This window comes from Pseudophryne corroboree, chromosome 8, assembly GCF_028390025.1.
Source record: "Pseudophryne corroboree isolate aPseCor3 chromosome 8, aPseCor3.hap2, whole genome shotgun sequence".
In the NCBI taxonomy this organism is placed as follows: Eukaryota; Metazoa; Chordata; class Amphibia; order Anura; family Myobatrachidae; genus Pseudophryne; species Pseudophryne corroboree.
In genome coordinates this window covers 97,291,280-97,309,719 of record NC_086451.1, presented here as the reverse complement: position 1 = coordinate 97,309,719, position 18,440 = coordinate 97,291,280, and the positions used below count along the sequence as shown (strand labels likewise).

Below are 18,440 nucleotides of genomic sequence, written 5' to 3'. Positions count from 1 at the left end.
GGAGGCAGGTCATGAGGCCCAGCTCACCCCTGCTTGAAGGTCTCTACAATCGTTAGGTTAAAATAGTTATATCCCTTTCATACAAAAAAAAACCCTGGTCCAACCTGGGTTATTGAACATGGTTTCAAGCTCTGTCACACCAATTATTGCTGGGTCTTCCCTCTGCCGATGCTTGCATATAACATCATCTCCAAGTGTTGGTGATCTGGATCTCTGTACTTTTAGCTTTACCAGGGTTGGATGACCCGTGTCACACCATTAACGCTGCGTGCTACTCGGCTCAGTGCTGGGTTTTACCCTGGAAGCTACCAGGATCAGATTCCTGGGTAACACAACCCGGGTAGACCCGTTCTCACCAAACCTGAACCCGGGCTGCCCCGACAATAACCCGGGTTATAGTTTGGTGTGAAAGGGGTATTATACATATACATACCTCCCAACTTTTGGCTTGTCGATAGCGGGACTCTTGCGCGGCTAAGCCGCGCACCGATCAGAAAGGGGCGTGGCCTCGGCAGTGATGGGCGTGACCTCGCTCGGGTGGGCGTGGCCTCGCCAAACGGCCCGTTTTTTTCCTTTGGGGGCGTGCCCAGCGCTCTCCCAGCAGCTGGGCAGCCCCCGCTCCCCTCCTAGCTCTGAATACATGCCGTGCGCGTGCGTACAGCATGTATTCAGTGATCACCGGCTGCTTTGCAGAGCAGAGCAGCGGGTGATCAAAGCCTCCCCTAACAGCCCCCCCCACCCGCGGGACACTGCTGCCCACGGGTGGGACAGCGGGACAGGGTCCAACAGTTGGGAGGTATGCATATATGGGCTGAACCTAAGTCAAATGTAAACCTGCTTTTGGTGTGTATTTTGCATGTTTTTGTGGTGTGCATGCTCTGGAGCGTACCTGAGTACCAACAGTGCAGAGCCGAATGCATTTCATTGGTGTCTACACTTACGGCTGAGAGGCTGTAGAGGGGTGTTCTCACGTACGCAATGTTCAGTGAGTGCATGCTGACAGAACAGGCTCTGCAAATATGTATGTTTTCTTCTGCACCAATATTTGGAGGTGCAAGTACGGATAGTGGATATCTGCACTGAAAACATGCGTACAATTCTGTATATGAGCAACTGTACACTTATTATTTGTGTGTGCATGCAACGCATATACACATACTGTACAGCCGATTTCCCAGACCTATGATCTTCCTCATTAGAAATACTTGCCTGCATTACAGCTAGTGTCACGTTCATGTAACCATAAGGTTCTACTAGCATTTTGAATTTGCCGGGTTGAGGGTCCTCTACTCTCCCCAGCGCTGCAGATTGCATCTCCAGTGACGTCATCTGCAGGTAGATACAGAGTTTAGCTGTATCCATTGTGGGTGTGCTTGCACTCCATGGCTAAGGACAGTTATCTATAGTTATAGCTTATATCTATATTATAATGCACATATTTAATATCAATGTTCATAACAGTAAGAACAAATAATACACAGATTGTTACCTTAGGAAAAAGTAAACTGGAAACTGACGTCTTCTGCAATGGCCATTAGGTAAACCTAAGAATGCATATTGACTAAACAGCTGCCACCACTTTCCACATTTTCCCTGGTGAGCCTCTGTAACACAATCACATGACCTTTCAATATTTATACGTACACCTCCTGTATGGCTTTTTAGACTTGTATTACATATGAAAATGAATAACAGGATGAAAATCACTGGAGTAGTATGTTTGCATACACAATGCTGGTCCTGTCCATCGGGATCTGGTGCAACCTCCAATTCTTGATTTAAACAGATTTAAAGAGGTTAATTGTGCTGGGACACGATTCTTATTCGGTCCTTTTGCAATTTTAATGGAATTGCTTATTTGAGATGATGCGAATGCTCACTGTTTATCCAGCAGTCACATTCAGTATGGTTCACTGGAGGAATTTCCCGCTTTTCACTGTACAGCCAGTAACCTCAGTTAACTAATAAAAAGCAGTGTATGATTTCCAGTTTACAGGTCTTATGTAGACATAATACTCCTTGTACATAGAGACTATGCATGTGTATATTGTGCCGCCCCTTTCTCAGGATAATGGCCCTCATTCCGAGTTGTTCGCTCGTTGCCGAGTTTCACTATATTGCGATTAGTCGCTTACTGCGCATGCGCAAGGTTCGCAGAGCGCATGCGCTTAGTTATTTTACTCAAAAGTTAGGTATTTTACTCACGGCATAACGAGGATTTTTCATCGTTCTGGTGATCGGAGTGTGATTGACAGGAAGTGGGTGTTTCTGGGCGGAAACTGACCGTTTTATGGGAGTGTGCGAAAAAACGCTGCCGTTTCTGGGAAAAACGCGGGAGTGTCTGAAGAAACGGGGGAGTGTCTGGGCGAACGCTGGGTGTGTTTGTGACGTCAAACCAGGAACGAAACTGACTGAACTGATCACAATGGCTGAGTAAGTCTGGAGCTACTCAGAAACTGCTAAGAAATTTCTATTCGCAAATCTGCTAATCTTTCGTTCGCAATTCTGCTAAGCTAAGATACAGTCCCAGAGGGCGGCGGCTTAGCGTGTGCAATGCTGCTAAAAGCAGCTAGCGAGCGAACAACTCGGAATGAGGGCCAATGTTCTGTGTCAGGCCTACAAATGCTTATATGTATGGCCAATGACTGTGTTAGTGATAAATGCAAATGTCACATTACCCTATTCATATATAACATAATGTTATGTAGTTAGAACTCTCTCGCTCTATTAGACTCTCCCCAACCTTGCAAAGCTTCAAACGGGCATTGAAAACTCACCTGTTCATCAAAGCCTACCCTTCCACATAACCTAGTATTGAGGCCGCTCTCCCTTCCTCATGCTTTGGCCATCTCTGCCTTGCTTACTTCTTGCCACAAGGCCACTTTCTGCTTGCTGGCGTCTCAGGTCACCTGTCTGTCTCCCCCGTCCCTCTAGATTGTAAGATCCTTGGAGCAGGGCCGTCTTCCTCTTGTTCTCACAGCCCTCTTCTCTTGCACTTCAATTACAGCTCTCTCCTACTCAGTGACCGTCTTTACCTGCATTTACTCTTGCTTGTGGCCGTTCAGCATACCGACGCCGGGATCCCGACTGCCAGAATGCCGGCAGGGGGCCCCAGGGCTATTCTCACTTGTGGGTGACCACGACACCCATAGTACCTGTGGAAGCGCAGCGAGCCAGGTAGCCCACAGCATGGCGAGTGCAGCAATGCCGGCATTCTGGCGCTGGGATGCCAGTATTCTGTGAGCCGGGATCCCAGTGTCGGTTTGCTGACCACATGTCACCCAACCCGTTACCTGTGCTCTGTTTTCGTTTTTCTGTAATGCTAAGTTCTGTGTACGCTGTATTGTTCTAATGTGTCGTATGTGCGGCGCTGTAAAACACTTGTGGCGCCTTATATATAAAATATAATAATAATATATGGGCCAGAAAGTAGGTTCTTCATTTTATTAATATATGCAAACTAATTCCTCTTGCTGTCACTTTGCTGGGTTCACACTGATTTGTGGTGGTGACTAGCCCCAACATCAGTTGTTTTTCTGTTTTTGATTTACATATGTCATTATGCCATTCAGCTGGTGCTGTGTATAATATAGGAAGAACCCAGCAATGCCATATTTCTTTTGTTTTTACTTTGTAAAGCCAATGGATTTTTTTTTTATGAAAATGAGAGGTAATTAATGTATATATACAGTCACAACTTGATATAATATAGCCAAGACACTAATTAATGATGTATCGGTTGGAAGGGGTCAATACATGAAGAGCCAATGAGAATGCAGCTGGTGTCATCATCATATATCACTTCACAAGGCTTCTGGGTCCCAAATTCCTAAGGTTCCAACATTGCGTCTAAGCCTCCTTAGGCCATATCTGCTCAACTCAATTCCATCTCTTCAAGTATAAGGGAATTCAAGTCTAAGTAATGCTCATATCTAGATAAGGACGTATTTTGGTACACATGCGCAGTATAGAAATGAATATATTTGTTCCTGACATACAGATATAGCCATGTTCGTCTTTGCTGCATTGTGGCATGCTGCATGGTGTGCCAGGCTGCGACTATTCACAGACAGCGATTGCTACATTAATTCCTAATGGAATTAATGGAGCGATCGCCTGCGTGCCATGCAGCATGCCGCATCGCAGCAAAGACAAACATGGCTACATCTGTATGGAATTTTATCCAATTCTAAATGAGCCCCTATAACAATCAGAGGAGTTATGGGCCCTACACACTTAGCGATGTTAGCGATTTGGTCGACCAACGATACTATCGATGGTCGATATTGCCGCCAACGATTTTTGCCCACACACTGGACAATATCGATGGTCATTTTGGACGATAGGAGAGTACATACATCTATATCGTCCAACTGATTTGCATGTATAAACGAGGAAAGGTCAACGATGAACGATCGCAGGGCCACGCATCATTCATCATTGATGCATATACACTGACCGATGTGAACGATTTTTCATTCATTTTTGAACGATATCGTTCATATCGATCATCGTTATCGGCAAGTTTGTAGGGCCCTTTAGGATTTAAGTAAAACATATATCCAGTATGTACATTTTATACACTTACAGTATGTACATGGCAGTGGTAAGTTACTGCTATCGTTTGTATTGAGTATTTGTATGAGTTTGTATTGAGTACATGACGTATTTGTCTAATTGTTAATGTGGACAAAGATGGAGAAACACAGGCTGAGTGGAGCAATAGGAAGCATTAATGAGAAATTGTTTTGACGATCACACACCCCACTTCCGTACCTTCCCTGTTGAGGTGATCCGTCCAGTGTCAGCATGCTACACCCCACATCCATTAGCCAGTATTGTACTACCAACTTTCCAGAACAAGACTGGATGCTTCATCTATGGTGATTTAAAATAAGTGTTTTATTTATTGGTCTGCAGTTCCTCTCTAAATCTTCTTATCACAACAATTCTCTTTTGTTTAATCAAAAGGTCTCAGCATTCGAGGGGCACAGGAGGAAGACCCCCCAGACCCGCAGCTTATGAGACTGGACAACATGTTGCTGGCTGAAGGTGTATCTGGTCCTGAGAAAGGAGGCGGAGCTGCGGCAGCTGCAGCAGCAGCGGCTGCATCAGGCGGAACATCAGATAACTCCATAGAACATTCCGACTACAGAGCCAAACTCAGCCAGATCCGGCAGATTTACCACACAGAATTGGAGAAGTATGAGCAGGTACGACAGTCAGACATAATGTGATCCCTGTGTATTCAGCTTCTACTTTGGATGAATTATAATTATGAGAAGAGAGTGCAGGAAGGGAATTCAGAGAACAAATGAGGTGTCATCGGAAATATACACATCTAAAAACTACTGTGTCAGTATATGACCATGTGTTTCACATGCTAGTTAACACATATAGACGCATATAGAGTATGTCAGAGATGGAAAACCTTCAGCTGTAGGTTAATTCCATCTTCCAAGATCCTTAGGTAGATTTACTGATGAATATGGATTACTGAGGGACATTTTGTATTACATCTGTGTTTTGTTTGATTTATTGGGTTCAGTATAATGACTTCAATAACAGCAGTGCTGGGTTAAAGAGAACTGAAGACATTTTCCAAGCAGCCTCAAGATTGGTTTTGCACCAGTGGTGGAATTCCCATCTCACTTTTCCTAACACATCTGCAGTAGGTGCACTGTATATGCCTAGCTGTCAGAGTCCAAGAAGTCTATTTATCAATTAATGTTTGCAGGATATCCCCCCAAAATACCCATTTTTAATTGGGGGATGCTTGTAAATATTAAGTATACTCCAAATGTATATACAGGGGACTGCAGCAGGATTCGGAAAATATGCTCTTTTGCTGAATTTACTATTTTTTGTTCTCCAGATAGAGGTACTGTATTTGCTGAGTGCTATGGGCTACAGATCACAAGAGTTACTGGGAGAGGCACTCTTTACTTGTGCATGGGCGGCCGCTGACCGGGCATGTGCAATAGTGCGCACAGCTCCCATAACAGAGATGAAGTTTATCACTTTGCGATTACTTCACTTCTAACTCACCTTTGGGATTGACTCCTTTCAGAGCCCCTGTCGGTGTATTTAGTACATCCAGGCAATCATTAATTTTGGATTTCTGCAGATGGCGGCGATAAGAAATTATAATCATTGGGTTTAGGAATCGATAAATAATAAATATGCCCCCAAGTCTTTTACCAGTTTAGTTCCACCCTTTTCAATTAATCACAACTTGTTTTAACTTTATGTACGGCTTAAATTAATTATCATGAGCCAAGGTGCATCAGGACTGTTTTACTACATGTTTCCTCTTTGTGAGTGTGAAGCTTAATAGTTGCACTACAGTGAGCCTAGAAAACACACATTGTTGAAGGCTGGCAGAGAGCAGGGCATGCCCTAAATCTTTAAAGGGGTTCGGTATGTCACATGACCGTCACTGGCATCCTGACATTGAAGTATCCGACGTCGGAGGGGGTAAGTATTTTTAACCTCCCGTACCCTAACTCTCCGGGGTTGGCGCCTAGGTCTAACCCTCTGTGGGTTGCGGCTAGGGCTACCCCCCCCCCCCCTAGTGCCTAACCCTAAACCCCCCCCCACACCTTCCCCTAGTTCCTAACCCTCAACCCCCACCCCCACGGGCCCTAACACTAACAGTTACCCTGATACTTACCTCCAGGATGATGGCCGTGTGTGTTCCGGTGGTGTCTGGATTCCGGCCTCAGTCACAAGACCGCTGGCATCCCGTCCATTGATTCTATAGGAATCCCATCCATGGATTCTATAGTAAACACACCTAATGCAGTTCTAATGATAGTATACTAAAAAAAAAAAAAAAAATTAGTTTGTTTTTTTAAACCCTAAATGTGATTTGAGTTGTTTTTTATTACTACAGGAGGCTCATCATGATTTTGTTTTAACTCAAATCTGGATGCATTCCTAGAATCTATAAAGGTTTCTGTAATGCTTTGTCCCTGCATTGTGAGCCCTAATTACGGTATCTCTCCGCTGAACAAAATGCACACTTTATACAGCTTTTAGCCAAAGATGCTTCTACAAAATTGCCTTGTACATTATCCACATCTGCTCTAATTCAGATGACACTTTGAGAGCTGTCTTTCCAAATCTGCACTCAACTTATTTTTTGCTGAAGGCAAAAAGTGCAATGAGGGTCCCAGTGCCCTTGAACATCTGGGAGACATGGATTTCGCAGACATTGATCTCTACTGAGTTCAGCTCAAATGGAGAAGTTGCAGGGAATATAAGACATTACTAGATATGCAAATGAGCATTTTTCAAATGGTAACAGCATGGGTAACCAGATACACCAGTCTGTGGTAAGCAAAAGGGCTTGTACTCTATCTATAGGACTTATAATTAAACACTAAAGGCATTTTTAGAGCGCTGCGACAAAGATACCTACTATACGTGCTCTAATGTATGGGTCTAACAGATATGTAAGTCATCGAACCAGTACAAACACGCTTTCTCATTGCATCAATTTCGTCACTGCCTGCAGCATTAACTATTATTATATATTATAACCATTAACGCTGATTAAATTATAATGGAGCTTTTTTGCAATTCTTTGGTGACAGCACTATCATACATTGGGGCAGATGTATTAACCTGGAGAAGGCATAAGGAAGTGATAAACCAGTTATATGTGCAAGGCGATAAAGGCAGCAGCCAATCAGATCCTAACTGTTAATTTACATATTGGAGCTGATTGGCTGGTTCGTTTATCACCTTGCACATATCACTGGTTTATCACTTCCTTATGCCTTCTCCAGGTTAATATATCTGCCCCAAAATTCTGTAGTGCAGCATTGATATGTAATAACCAACGCACCTCAAGGATCCCCTAAAGCTGGGTCAGATTACTTTATATTCAACCTGCGCATATCCAAAGTCTGACATCACGACGTTGGGCTTAATTCGGAGGCGAGCAAAAAATGGGTGCAAGTTTGATGTATATAGTCCAACCCTCCCAGTGTTGCCACTTGCGTAGGGGCTGATCAAGATATGGGAGGGCACGTGTGCACCCTCCATATGGGCCCTCCCCTTTCTCTCGCCGCGGGATTCCTCAGTAGATGCCATAAGTCTACTGCTTATGCACCAATATCCCAGGGAAATGGTGTGAGCGCCATTGTCTACATGATTTCTGTAGTGTGCATGTACAGGTCTCCAGAAACATGGCGCCTGCGGCATATTTCTGGCGATATCCGCTGCACAGATCTCAGGAAACATGGTGCTTGGCCCATGTTCCTGGTGATAACCGCGGTGCAGACGGAGAGGTAAGTATTGTGAATTGGTGCAGGGTGTACAGTGTGGTGAAGGGCCCCCCTGGAGGGCACCGCACCTTGCACCCATTATAGATACAGTACACTCATGCACTTACACTCAAGCTGGATACAAAAGATCCTTCAGAAACAGACGTTCTTCCATCATACGCATGCCTCAGAATATCATGTTAGTGTGGCTACATGCCCTTGACACTTCCACAACGCTCCCATGAAAAGGAATTCTTGCATGCGTCCATCCAGTTGACACAAAAAAATGCCCATTTCACAGACAGTGTGACGCGCCATGTATGGAGGCTCTCTGAAGGTGTGTATGCGTGCGAACAATCACTGGAGGAATCGACTTTTCCAGTGGTGCGTCTAAAGAAGAATCAGACCCATTATGATTAGCATGAATGCATATGGCATATAGCTAAATAAGAAAAACAAAAATATGTAAAGTGCTTAGTTCTTTTCAAAGGATTAAGGCCCTCATTCAGCTTCAGTTGCAGTTTTGCTATTTTAGCAAAACTGCAACTGGCTGCGATCGCATGCTGGGGGCCGCCCAGCATGGGGTAAGGCCGCCCAGCATGCAAATACTCAACAGCGATTCGATCACATATCAATTGCGATTGCATTGCAGATTTGTGGCTGCCCTCCTGTCTCTCCAGCCAGGCTGAGAATGCAAGCACAGGGTGGCCAATTTCCGGGTTGCAGCAGCTGCATGTGATGTCATGTGGCCCCCCTGAATCTGCCCCCATTTTCGTTGCCACGTCCCCGTCCAACGCTGTGTCACCGCCCCCGGCAACGCCGCATCGCCATCTTGTACCACCCCTGTCAATAAGGCAGAGGCGACTGCATAACTGAGATGCGATCCTACACATGCGCATTATGACGGATTCGGGGAGAATGCGAACGCATCTCAGATGCGTCCACTAGTGAATAGAGTCCTAAGGGCCTAATTCACTAAGGATTGCAATTGCAAAGCTGTATGCAGCTTTGCAATTGCAATACCTAGCAATGAAAATGTAGGAGGAGCTGCATATCATCTCCCTGCATTTGCGATGCGATCACATCTCTGAGATGAACATTGTGACCATCGGTCGCGATGTTCATCTGCGACTGCAGGCTAAGTAAGCTTAAGGTTTCTCAGCCCAGGTGTCGCAGTGCGGCTTCCGAGGCCAAGGAAACAGCGTCTCGGGACGCAGTTCTTGTCTTCTCCACTCCCGGAAAATGGGGGCAACATGCCTCCATTTTCCCCAACGCCGGTCGCCTCCCATCCCAACCTTCGAATCCCTCTGTATCGCATATCTGCGCCGCGATCACAGGGCGTATTTTGCAAATGTGCAGAATGGGTCCTGCGGTGCGTAGGACCTCACCACCGGGGAAATGTTGTAAGAATCACATCAGCGATACTTACTGAATCACCCCCTAGGTTACTACCTTATTAGCATCCTCATAATGTACATATATCGCTTTGCCCTTTGAAGATGAGCCATGTGCAATAAATATATCAGTTTATTAAACACACATATATATATATATATATATGTATACACTCAAACATATAGACATAGCAGTTTAATACCAAATATAAAGCCACTAAACACCTCTATTAAAAAAAAGCCCTTTATTTCGTACTCCACCAGACATAAATAAGAAGGTAACACCGTCTTTAATGGAACAACAGTAAAGAAATCACTTTAGCAGAAGTGCAATGCATCCTTCTTAAGGGTGTACCCAGATTTTAATTATCTAAATGTAAATACTTAACAAATTTTACTTAGAGTAATGAGCTAGAGTGCATACTACATAAATGAGATGTTCTAATTAATCTTGTATGAACTAGTGCTTTAAAGGGATGCTGGGTGAATCCCACAAACCCTGGGCCCATGCCAAATTGCTAATCAGCCTTTCAGTTCATACATGGCTTCCCTTAATAAGTTGAAATACGTGCAGCAAATGTTTGAGGAAATAAATCCCCACTTATTCCCAGCGCAACACGCAAAACATTTCACTTGCAGAATCCTGCCTCTGACAGCAAATGCCAGTATATTACTATCCTTCATACTTGTGCCCTATTGATTTTTAGTATTTATTTAATAGAAAAATAATTTTTACTGCACTTTTGTAACTTTCGTCAACCATTTATTATTGATGGAAAAACGATCACACCTTACACTGCAGCTTTGACCATTTATATATATACTGTTGGGTTTAGGGTTTTTTTTTTCAGTTAATTTTTTTTTTTGTTATTCATGGTATATTTGTTATTAAAGTTATGTGTATTTTGAATCCTCTGTCACGTAGTAAAATGTATAATAAATTGCTACTGTTCAAGGGCCAAGAACCTGCTATCCTTGGAAGCTCATTGTTTGGAGAAACTTCCTATGGATCACAATGAGTGAACATTTTCTTTGGGCCCTTAGCTGGCTCCGCCATAATGGTTCCTAAATTCTTCTTTTGGTTTGGCGTGCCCAATATTATTATAGGATAGCTCTATATCAAAAAGCAGATCAATACATACAAAGTACTGAAGAAGCCTTGACTTTAGTTATTTTGTATGTTAAAAAATGAATCTGGTATATGCCATTGATATCTAGATGGAGCATAATAATCAGTTTAAACTTTTTCTGTAAAGCAAATATAATGCCGTCTGAGTTGGCCCTGAGGTGCGGGTTGCCGACCAAACTAGTTTTTTTAAAGCACCATTCATTAACAAGGCAAAACCATGCCTTGTAAATGATTGCTGCTTTAAAAAAACGTCCACGTTCGGCAGGCAACCCGCACCTCCGGCCAACTCGGATGGCATTATATCCAGCCCCAAGTCCTTTATAGTCTATTGATGAAAGAACACCTTGCAGTCTCCCGTAACTCATTTTAGTGTGCTTAGTTTCCCTTCACTAGTGAACACCATGCAGTTTTAACTCGCTCATGGCGCCTGATTCAGATGTGTTTGGATTGTGCATTGCTGTTGCTTACTTGGAAGCAGCAGCGATGCACAGATATAGTTATGCACCAGGAGGCGTCCGGCATGGATTATTGATCCAGTGCTGTGCCTGAGGACGCAGCGTCAGATCACCTACAACACTGTCGGACGGCCACCGCAGCTCCTACCAAGAGGCCAGGAAATCATCATTGGAAGACGGAGATCTTTTCCGCAACAGCCTCCATTTTGGGAAATGTAGTCAACACACATAATTTGTGAAACGGAGGCCATCCCTGCCCCCTCCCCATCGCCATATGGCTGCAGACTGTCAATCACTTGACGTCTTTAGCCGCACGGGTCATATCAGTACTTTGCTGTTTGTAGTGCAGCAGCAATCAGGCCCATTGTGAAGTTGCAAAAAGTATTAAACAGGGCGTCCTATCACGACAGAGTTTCACAAGGGTGATAGTGACACCAGCATACAGGTGCAGTATACCATACGGTATGCCTTTTTTGGAAAATTGGAGATGCGTATAGTGGCACATTATACATCATTACCCTCTTTTGTTTGGTTCGCCCCCTATGCCTCTTTTCTCATCATGGAGCCTGTTTCTAAACTTAAAAATGTGGTCTTTTCTCAGAAAATGGGTGTTTTCGGAGGATTGCCACATCTTTTGCACCATGGCTGTTTAACAAGGGGGTAACACAGCAGGAATCAGATATCTGCTCTGTTCCACCTGTTAAGGTTTGCCACAGCAGCCCCCATAGCTTTCTATTGGAGCTGTGCAAAAGCCCAATTTACCATACTTTGCTTTTCAGAACTTGGACCTTTAGTTATTGATATGTGGTGTTAGCCTATGGAAGCCTATGAGCTACATTTAGCACGGAGAGGTGATTACTGCTCGCACATGCGTGGCCTGATCGTTGTGCGAATTCGCAAGCCGGATGATTATCAATCGACTGCGCATGCATGCGGATTGTAGCACGCATGCGCAAGGTCAAACAACGAAAAAAATCCAGCAACCTTTTTGATCGCTAGCCGTACGCAAGTTGAGTGACAGGAAGCGGACGTTTGGGGTTGGTAACTGGCCATTTTCTGGGAGTGTCAGGAAAAACGCAGGCGTGGCCAAGCGTTTTTAGGGAGGGTGTGTGACGTCGGCTCCGGCCCCGATCAGCCTGATTCTGTTGCATTGTGGGAGTAGGTCCTGGGCTACGCACAGACTGGAAAAATCATTTGATGATGAGTGAGTTGCGAACGGATTTGCAACTGACTGGCGATCGCCAACATTTTCACAAGCCAAACGCAGACTTGCACTGAGCGGGTTTCCCCTCTGTCTGGGCGGCGGCTATCTGATTGCAGACCTCTTCAAATTCACAGAGGAGAGATCAGGTCTGAATAACCACCCATGTACCTGCATGAACCTTTTTAATAGCCTTGATAAAATGTAATATTGCCATGATATGTGGTGATAAGGACTTATAATAATCGTGGATAAAACTAGAGATGTGCGTGATCGAATTTTGGTCCTTATTCAGGTTTGTTAGTAAACCAAAAAAGTTAGCAATTGGGCAAAACCATGTGCACTGCAGGTGTGGCAGATGTAACATGTGCAGAGAGAGTTAGATTTGGGTGGGGTGTTTTCAAACTGAAATCTAAATTGCAGTGTAGAAATTAAGCAGCCAGTATTGACCATGCACAGAAACAATATACCCCACCCAAATCCAAATCTCTCTGCACATGTTTTATCTGCTCCCCCTGCAGTGCACATGGTTATGTCCATTAGAGAACAACTTTGCTGCTGCGATCAGGTCTGAATTAGACCCAAAATGCACTATTTCATAAATTTGCCCCTATGTATGTTAGTGCATAGAAAATTCAGCACCTTTCTCTGATTCCACGGAGTATATTATACCTCTCCTCTCTGTTTGTATCATAATGTATAGAATGTTCGTCATCCTTTGATTCCACGGTGTGTGTTATATCTCTTTAGGTGAATTATCATAGTACATAGAAAGCTTAACACCCTTCTCTGATTGCATTGTGTGTGTTATACTGTACCACTCTTTGGATGTATCATATTAGTGCATAGAAAGTTAATCACCATCCTCTGATTTCACAACATGTGTTATGCCTCTGTATGTATCATAGTGCATAGAATGTTCAGCATCCTTCGCTAATTGCATCGGGTGCTATACCTCTCTTCTCTGTATGTATCATAGTGCATAGAATGTTCAGCATCCTTCGCTAATTGCATCTGGTGCTATACCTCTCTTCTCTGTATGTATCATAGTGCATAGAATGTTCAGCATCCTTCTCTGATTCCAGTGGGTGTGCTATGTTTCTCTCTGTATGTACTGAATGTTCAGCATCCTTCTCTAATATTCAGCCTGAGTAATACTATATCTCACGCTGGTTAGCACTGACCTCCTCTATTTTTGTTTATTCATTATAGGCGTGCAATGAATTTACCACCCATGTGATGAATCTCCTGAGAGAGCAGAGCCGGACGCGTCCCATCTCCCCCAAAGAGATTGAGAGGATGGTGGGCATCATCCACAGGAAATTCAGTTCCATCCAAATGCAACTGAAACAAAGCACGTGTGAAGCTGTCATGATCTTGAGGTCGAGGTTTCTCGATGCCAGGTAAGTGTTAACTTGCTATTTGTCAGTAATCTATCTTATCTACTATTAGCCTGTATCCTCAAATAAGGTTTCATGGTCTAGTGATTAGAGGCTCATTTCCTGCCCTTAACTGTCTAGCCTTACTAGTGCTTCCCAACTACTGTCTTTCATTTCCTCATGTTCTCAAAAACAATTCTAATCGTACTTGCCTACTCTCTCAGAATGTCCAGGAGACTCTCAAATTTCGGGGAGCTTTCTTGGATTTCTAAAAAAGTACAGCAGCTTCCTGGATCCTACCCACCAGTGATGTGGACGGTCTTATGGCTTGATGACGTGATTCCCGGTCACTATTTGTGGTACCGCTTTCGCAGAGTTTTCCAACTGAACCTCCCAGAGGGTAGTGGTCACACGTCAGCAAAATAACTGTGATGCAAATTTCAACTGGACTTGCCAGACAAATTCACAACTGAAATTCTATTTAAAGCCCATGAGCTACTATACTTCAGAAGTTATGATAATAGTCTGTAAAATATTATAATTATAGTCCTCCAGCAATCCATTCTTATATAATAAATTATGGATTGTAATTCTATATTAGTGTAGAACTCTTGACAAATGAAAATATATCAAAAGGCTGGAACATTGTGGATTTTAAGAATACCAAAGTGACTGTCAGACTTTGCGGAGCTCCCCACCGGCACCAACATGTAGATTTGGATAAGTACATCAGTGATCACAAGCCTACCAAGTGTCAGGGAAACTCGAGAGCTAAAAAAGTAGCAATTTATCACTTACAGTTCCACACTTGAGTAAATAACATAAAAATTACACAGAAAATGTTCCAGCTGTGTGAATTGCTTAACTTAGCAACCGAAGCATACCATGGGAAGTTCTTCAGTTGCTGAAGTGCATTAACTCTTTACTGAACGCACCATTACAGGAGTAAAAGCTCAAAGTCTTCAAGGATAGGCATGTTAAGTAGAACAGAGACTATGAGAGCAATGAGATCCTAGCTGCCCCAGGCAGGCAGTTTGCCGGATGCCTTATGGCACAGTAGCCTGAGGTCTGCACATTTCAAGGCATCCCACTGGGACGTTGTCTGAATCCTATGAAACATATATAACTGCCTGAGTGTGAACCCATCTGTGCTGGGAACGCAGTCCTGCCATCCTTAGATGGTTTCATCAAGGCAGAAACATACCAGGAGGATAAAAACCTCCTTATGACAATTTGCAGTTCTGGTTGGTAGAATAACATATATGAAACGACATCTGAAATATGTGCAGTAAGACTACTAATAGATTGTAAGCTCTGATGACCTATGCACTCTCTCCTCCTGTGTTCTTGTCCATTCTTAACTCATCCAGCAGTGTGATTGTGTATCATGCCTTTTACATGTTCTGTATGACATTGTTTGCTACTGTATATAACTTACCTATGACATTTATATTAGGCATAATGCTTAATTTCCTTCTTTTCTTTGCCTCTTCTTGAATGTCTTGTATTTTGCCTTTGCTGGTTTTGTGTTTAGCACATTGGTCCTCTGTGTGTTTTGCGTTAAGCTCTATGGTGCTGTGTAGTTTTGTGCTGCCGTAAGAACAAACGATAATACTGCTACAGAAAGAACCCTGAATAAAGCAGTCTTCTGGCTTTCATAAAGACTTGGCTGACATTTGAAAGCAGCCTGTGGAGCACTGGTGGGCCTTGATTTGTATTACTATCCAAGTGGAATTCATTAGTCAACACCTTTTTATTTTATTACTGACTTGTCAAGTATATATAAGGAGGCACGTCGTTATTGTATTCCTTAATGCTTTCAATAATGTTTTTGTTTTCGTAGGAGAAAAAGACGCAACTTCAGTAAACAGGCCACAGAGATCCTAAATGAGTATTTCTACTCCCACCTCAGCAACCCCTACCCAAGCGAGGAAGCCAAAGAGGAGCTGGCAAAGAAATGCAGTATTACAGTGTCACAGGTGAGTAGGTCACTGGCTTGTGTACTGTATATCCTGCCCCTACCATAAATGCTGTATTACAGTGTCACAGGTGAGTAGGTCACTGGCTTGTGTACTGTATATCCTGCCCCTACCATAAATGCTGTATTACAGTGTCACAGGTGAATAGGTCACTGGCTTGTGTACTGTATATCCTGCCCCTACCATAAATGCTGTATTACAGTGTCACAGGTGAGTAGGTCACTGGCTTGTGTACTGTATATCCTGCCCCTACCATAAATGCTGTATTACAGTGTCACAGGTGAGTAGGTCACTGGCTTGTGTACTGTATATCCTGCCCCTACCATAAATGCTGTATTACAGTGTCACAGGTGAGTAGGTCACTGGCTTGTGTACTGTATATCCTGCCCCCACCATAAATGCTGTATTACAGTGTCACAGGTATGTAGGTCATTGGCTTGTGTACTGTATATCCTGCCCCTACCATAAATGCTGTATTACAGTGTCACAGGTGAGTAGGTCACTGGCTTGTGTACTGTCTATCCTGCCCCTACCATAAATGCTGTATTACAGTGTCACAGGTGAGTAGGTCACTGGCTTGTGTACTGTATATCCTGCCCCTACCATAAATGCTGTATTACAGTGTCACAGGTGAGTAGGTCACTGGCTTGTGTACTGTATGTCCTGCCCCTACCATAAATGCTGTATTACAGTGTCACAGGTGAGTAGGTCACTGGCTTGTGTACTGTATGTCCTGCCCCTACCATAAATGCTGTATTACAGTGTCACAGGTGAGTAGGTCACTGGCTTGTGTACTGTATATCCTGCCCCTACCATAAATGCTGTATTACAATGTCACAGGTGAGTAGGTCACTGGCTTGTGTACTGTATATCCTGCCCCTACCATAAATGCTGTATTACAGTGTCACAGGTGAGTAGGTCACTGGCTTGTGTACTGTATGTCCTGCCCCTACCATAAATGCTGTATTACAGTGTAACAGGTGAGTAGGTCACTTACCTGTGTATGTCCTGCCCCTACCATAAATGCAGTATTACAGTGTCACAGGTATGTAGGTCACTGGCTTGTGTACTGTATGTCCTGCCCCTACCATAAATGCTGTATTACAGTGTCACAGGTGAGTAGGTCACTTACCTGTGTATGTCCTGCCCCTACCATAAATGCTGTATTACAGTGTCACAGGTGAGTAGGTCACTGGCTTGTGTACTGTATGTCCTGCCCCTACCATAAATGCAGTATTGCAGTGTCACAGGTGAGTAGGTCACTGGCTTGTGTACTGTATGTCTTGCCCCTACCATAAATGCTGTATTACAGTGTCACAGGTGAGTAGGTCACTGGCTTGTGTACTGTATATCCTGCCCCTACCATAAATGCAGTATTACAGTGTCACAGGTGAGTAGGTCACTGGCTTGTGTACTGTATGTCCTGCCCCTACCATAAATGCCGTGTTAGTGTCACAGGTGAGTAGGTCACTTACCTGTGTATATCCTGCCCCTATCATAAATGCTGTATTACAGTGTCACAGGAGAGTAGGTCACTTACCTGTGTATGTCCTGCCCCTACTATAAACGCTGTATCAAGGTGTCACAGGTGAGTAGGCTACAGCCCTGTGTTTTGTTGTGCTCCTATCCTACAGTATCACCGTGTCACAGGTTAGTAGGCCACAGCCCTGTGTATTGTTCTGCCCCATCATACAGTATCACTGTGTCAGAGGTAAGTAGGCTACAGACCTGTGTACAGTGTGCACTGCCCCACCACAAGCTAAATGCTGGAAAGGATATAATGTGTGTGCAGTCATTTTTAGGATTCTCTGTGTCTGCAGAAGATCCCAGGCGTGAGAGAGTTAATGTAAGTGTAATACATTAATTACAACTAATTGTAATTACTATAATTACATGTAATTAATGACTTACGACTAATTAGAATTAATATACCCCTGTGCATCAGCTATTTAATTGGGTTAATACAACAGAATTGTTCCTGCCTGTCATTACAGCTATTGTTCGGCCGATTTTCAGGTTCCCATTTCAGAGGTGGCCATATACGACGTAGTGTGCTCTGGGAGCTAGACTTCAATAAGCATAAAGGACAGAGATTTTCAAATGCCACGGTGCCCAGTCCAGCAATGGGTCTCTGCCAATGAGTGCCCCTCTATCTATGGGTCCTGTCATTTCTCATATGTCACATGTGACATTTCCAGGAGTGTGCCTGGCATATGCCAGATTTCTACAGGCCGTTGAGGCTGCTCATTTCCAAATCCCACTTATAAGGGTCTATTTATGATGCTTGATTTTAATCTTGCATCATTTTAACCCTAGGAGGTTTTCTTCATGGATGTGTTGAAATGACACATTCGGTTACACTGACACAATGACAATATTTTTCCCAGAGCTAAATAAGCACAGATTCCATAAGATTAGCATATTCATGCAGCATAGCCTCTGCATTATATATTGTCTTTTTCCAAATAATACACAATCACTAGAGTAGACCTTTAATTACTGTTTAATATTAACCTTTTCTTCACCACGCATACAGAAGAAGAACCTTCAGATTTATACCATAAAATGATGTTTACTGCTAATTGACAAAAATCACTGTGATTTACAATGCATGATACTTCTTCTTTAAA

At 43.5% G+C, this 18,440-nt stretch overlaps 1 protein-coding gene across 7 annotated transcripts in view; it reads left to right on the top strand.

Moving 5' to 3' along the window:
• The window catches only part of PBX3 (PBX homeobox 3), a 277,373-nt gene that overhangs the window by 236,052 nt on the left and 22,881 nt on the right, over window positions 1-18,440 (top strand). For all 7 annotated transcript variants that reach the window (XM_063936812.1, XM_063936815.1, XM_063936811.1 and 4 more), the window contains 3 exons: window positions 4,972-5,213; window positions 13,665-13,855; window positions 15,675-15,810. In XM_063936812.1, coding sequence (XP_063792882.1) covers window positions 4,972-5,213; window positions 13,665-13,855; window positions 15,675-15,810 — 569 coding nt within the window. The remainder of the gene's footprint in view (window positions 1-4,971; window positions 5,214-13,664; window positions 13,856-15,674; window positions 15,811-18,440) is intronic.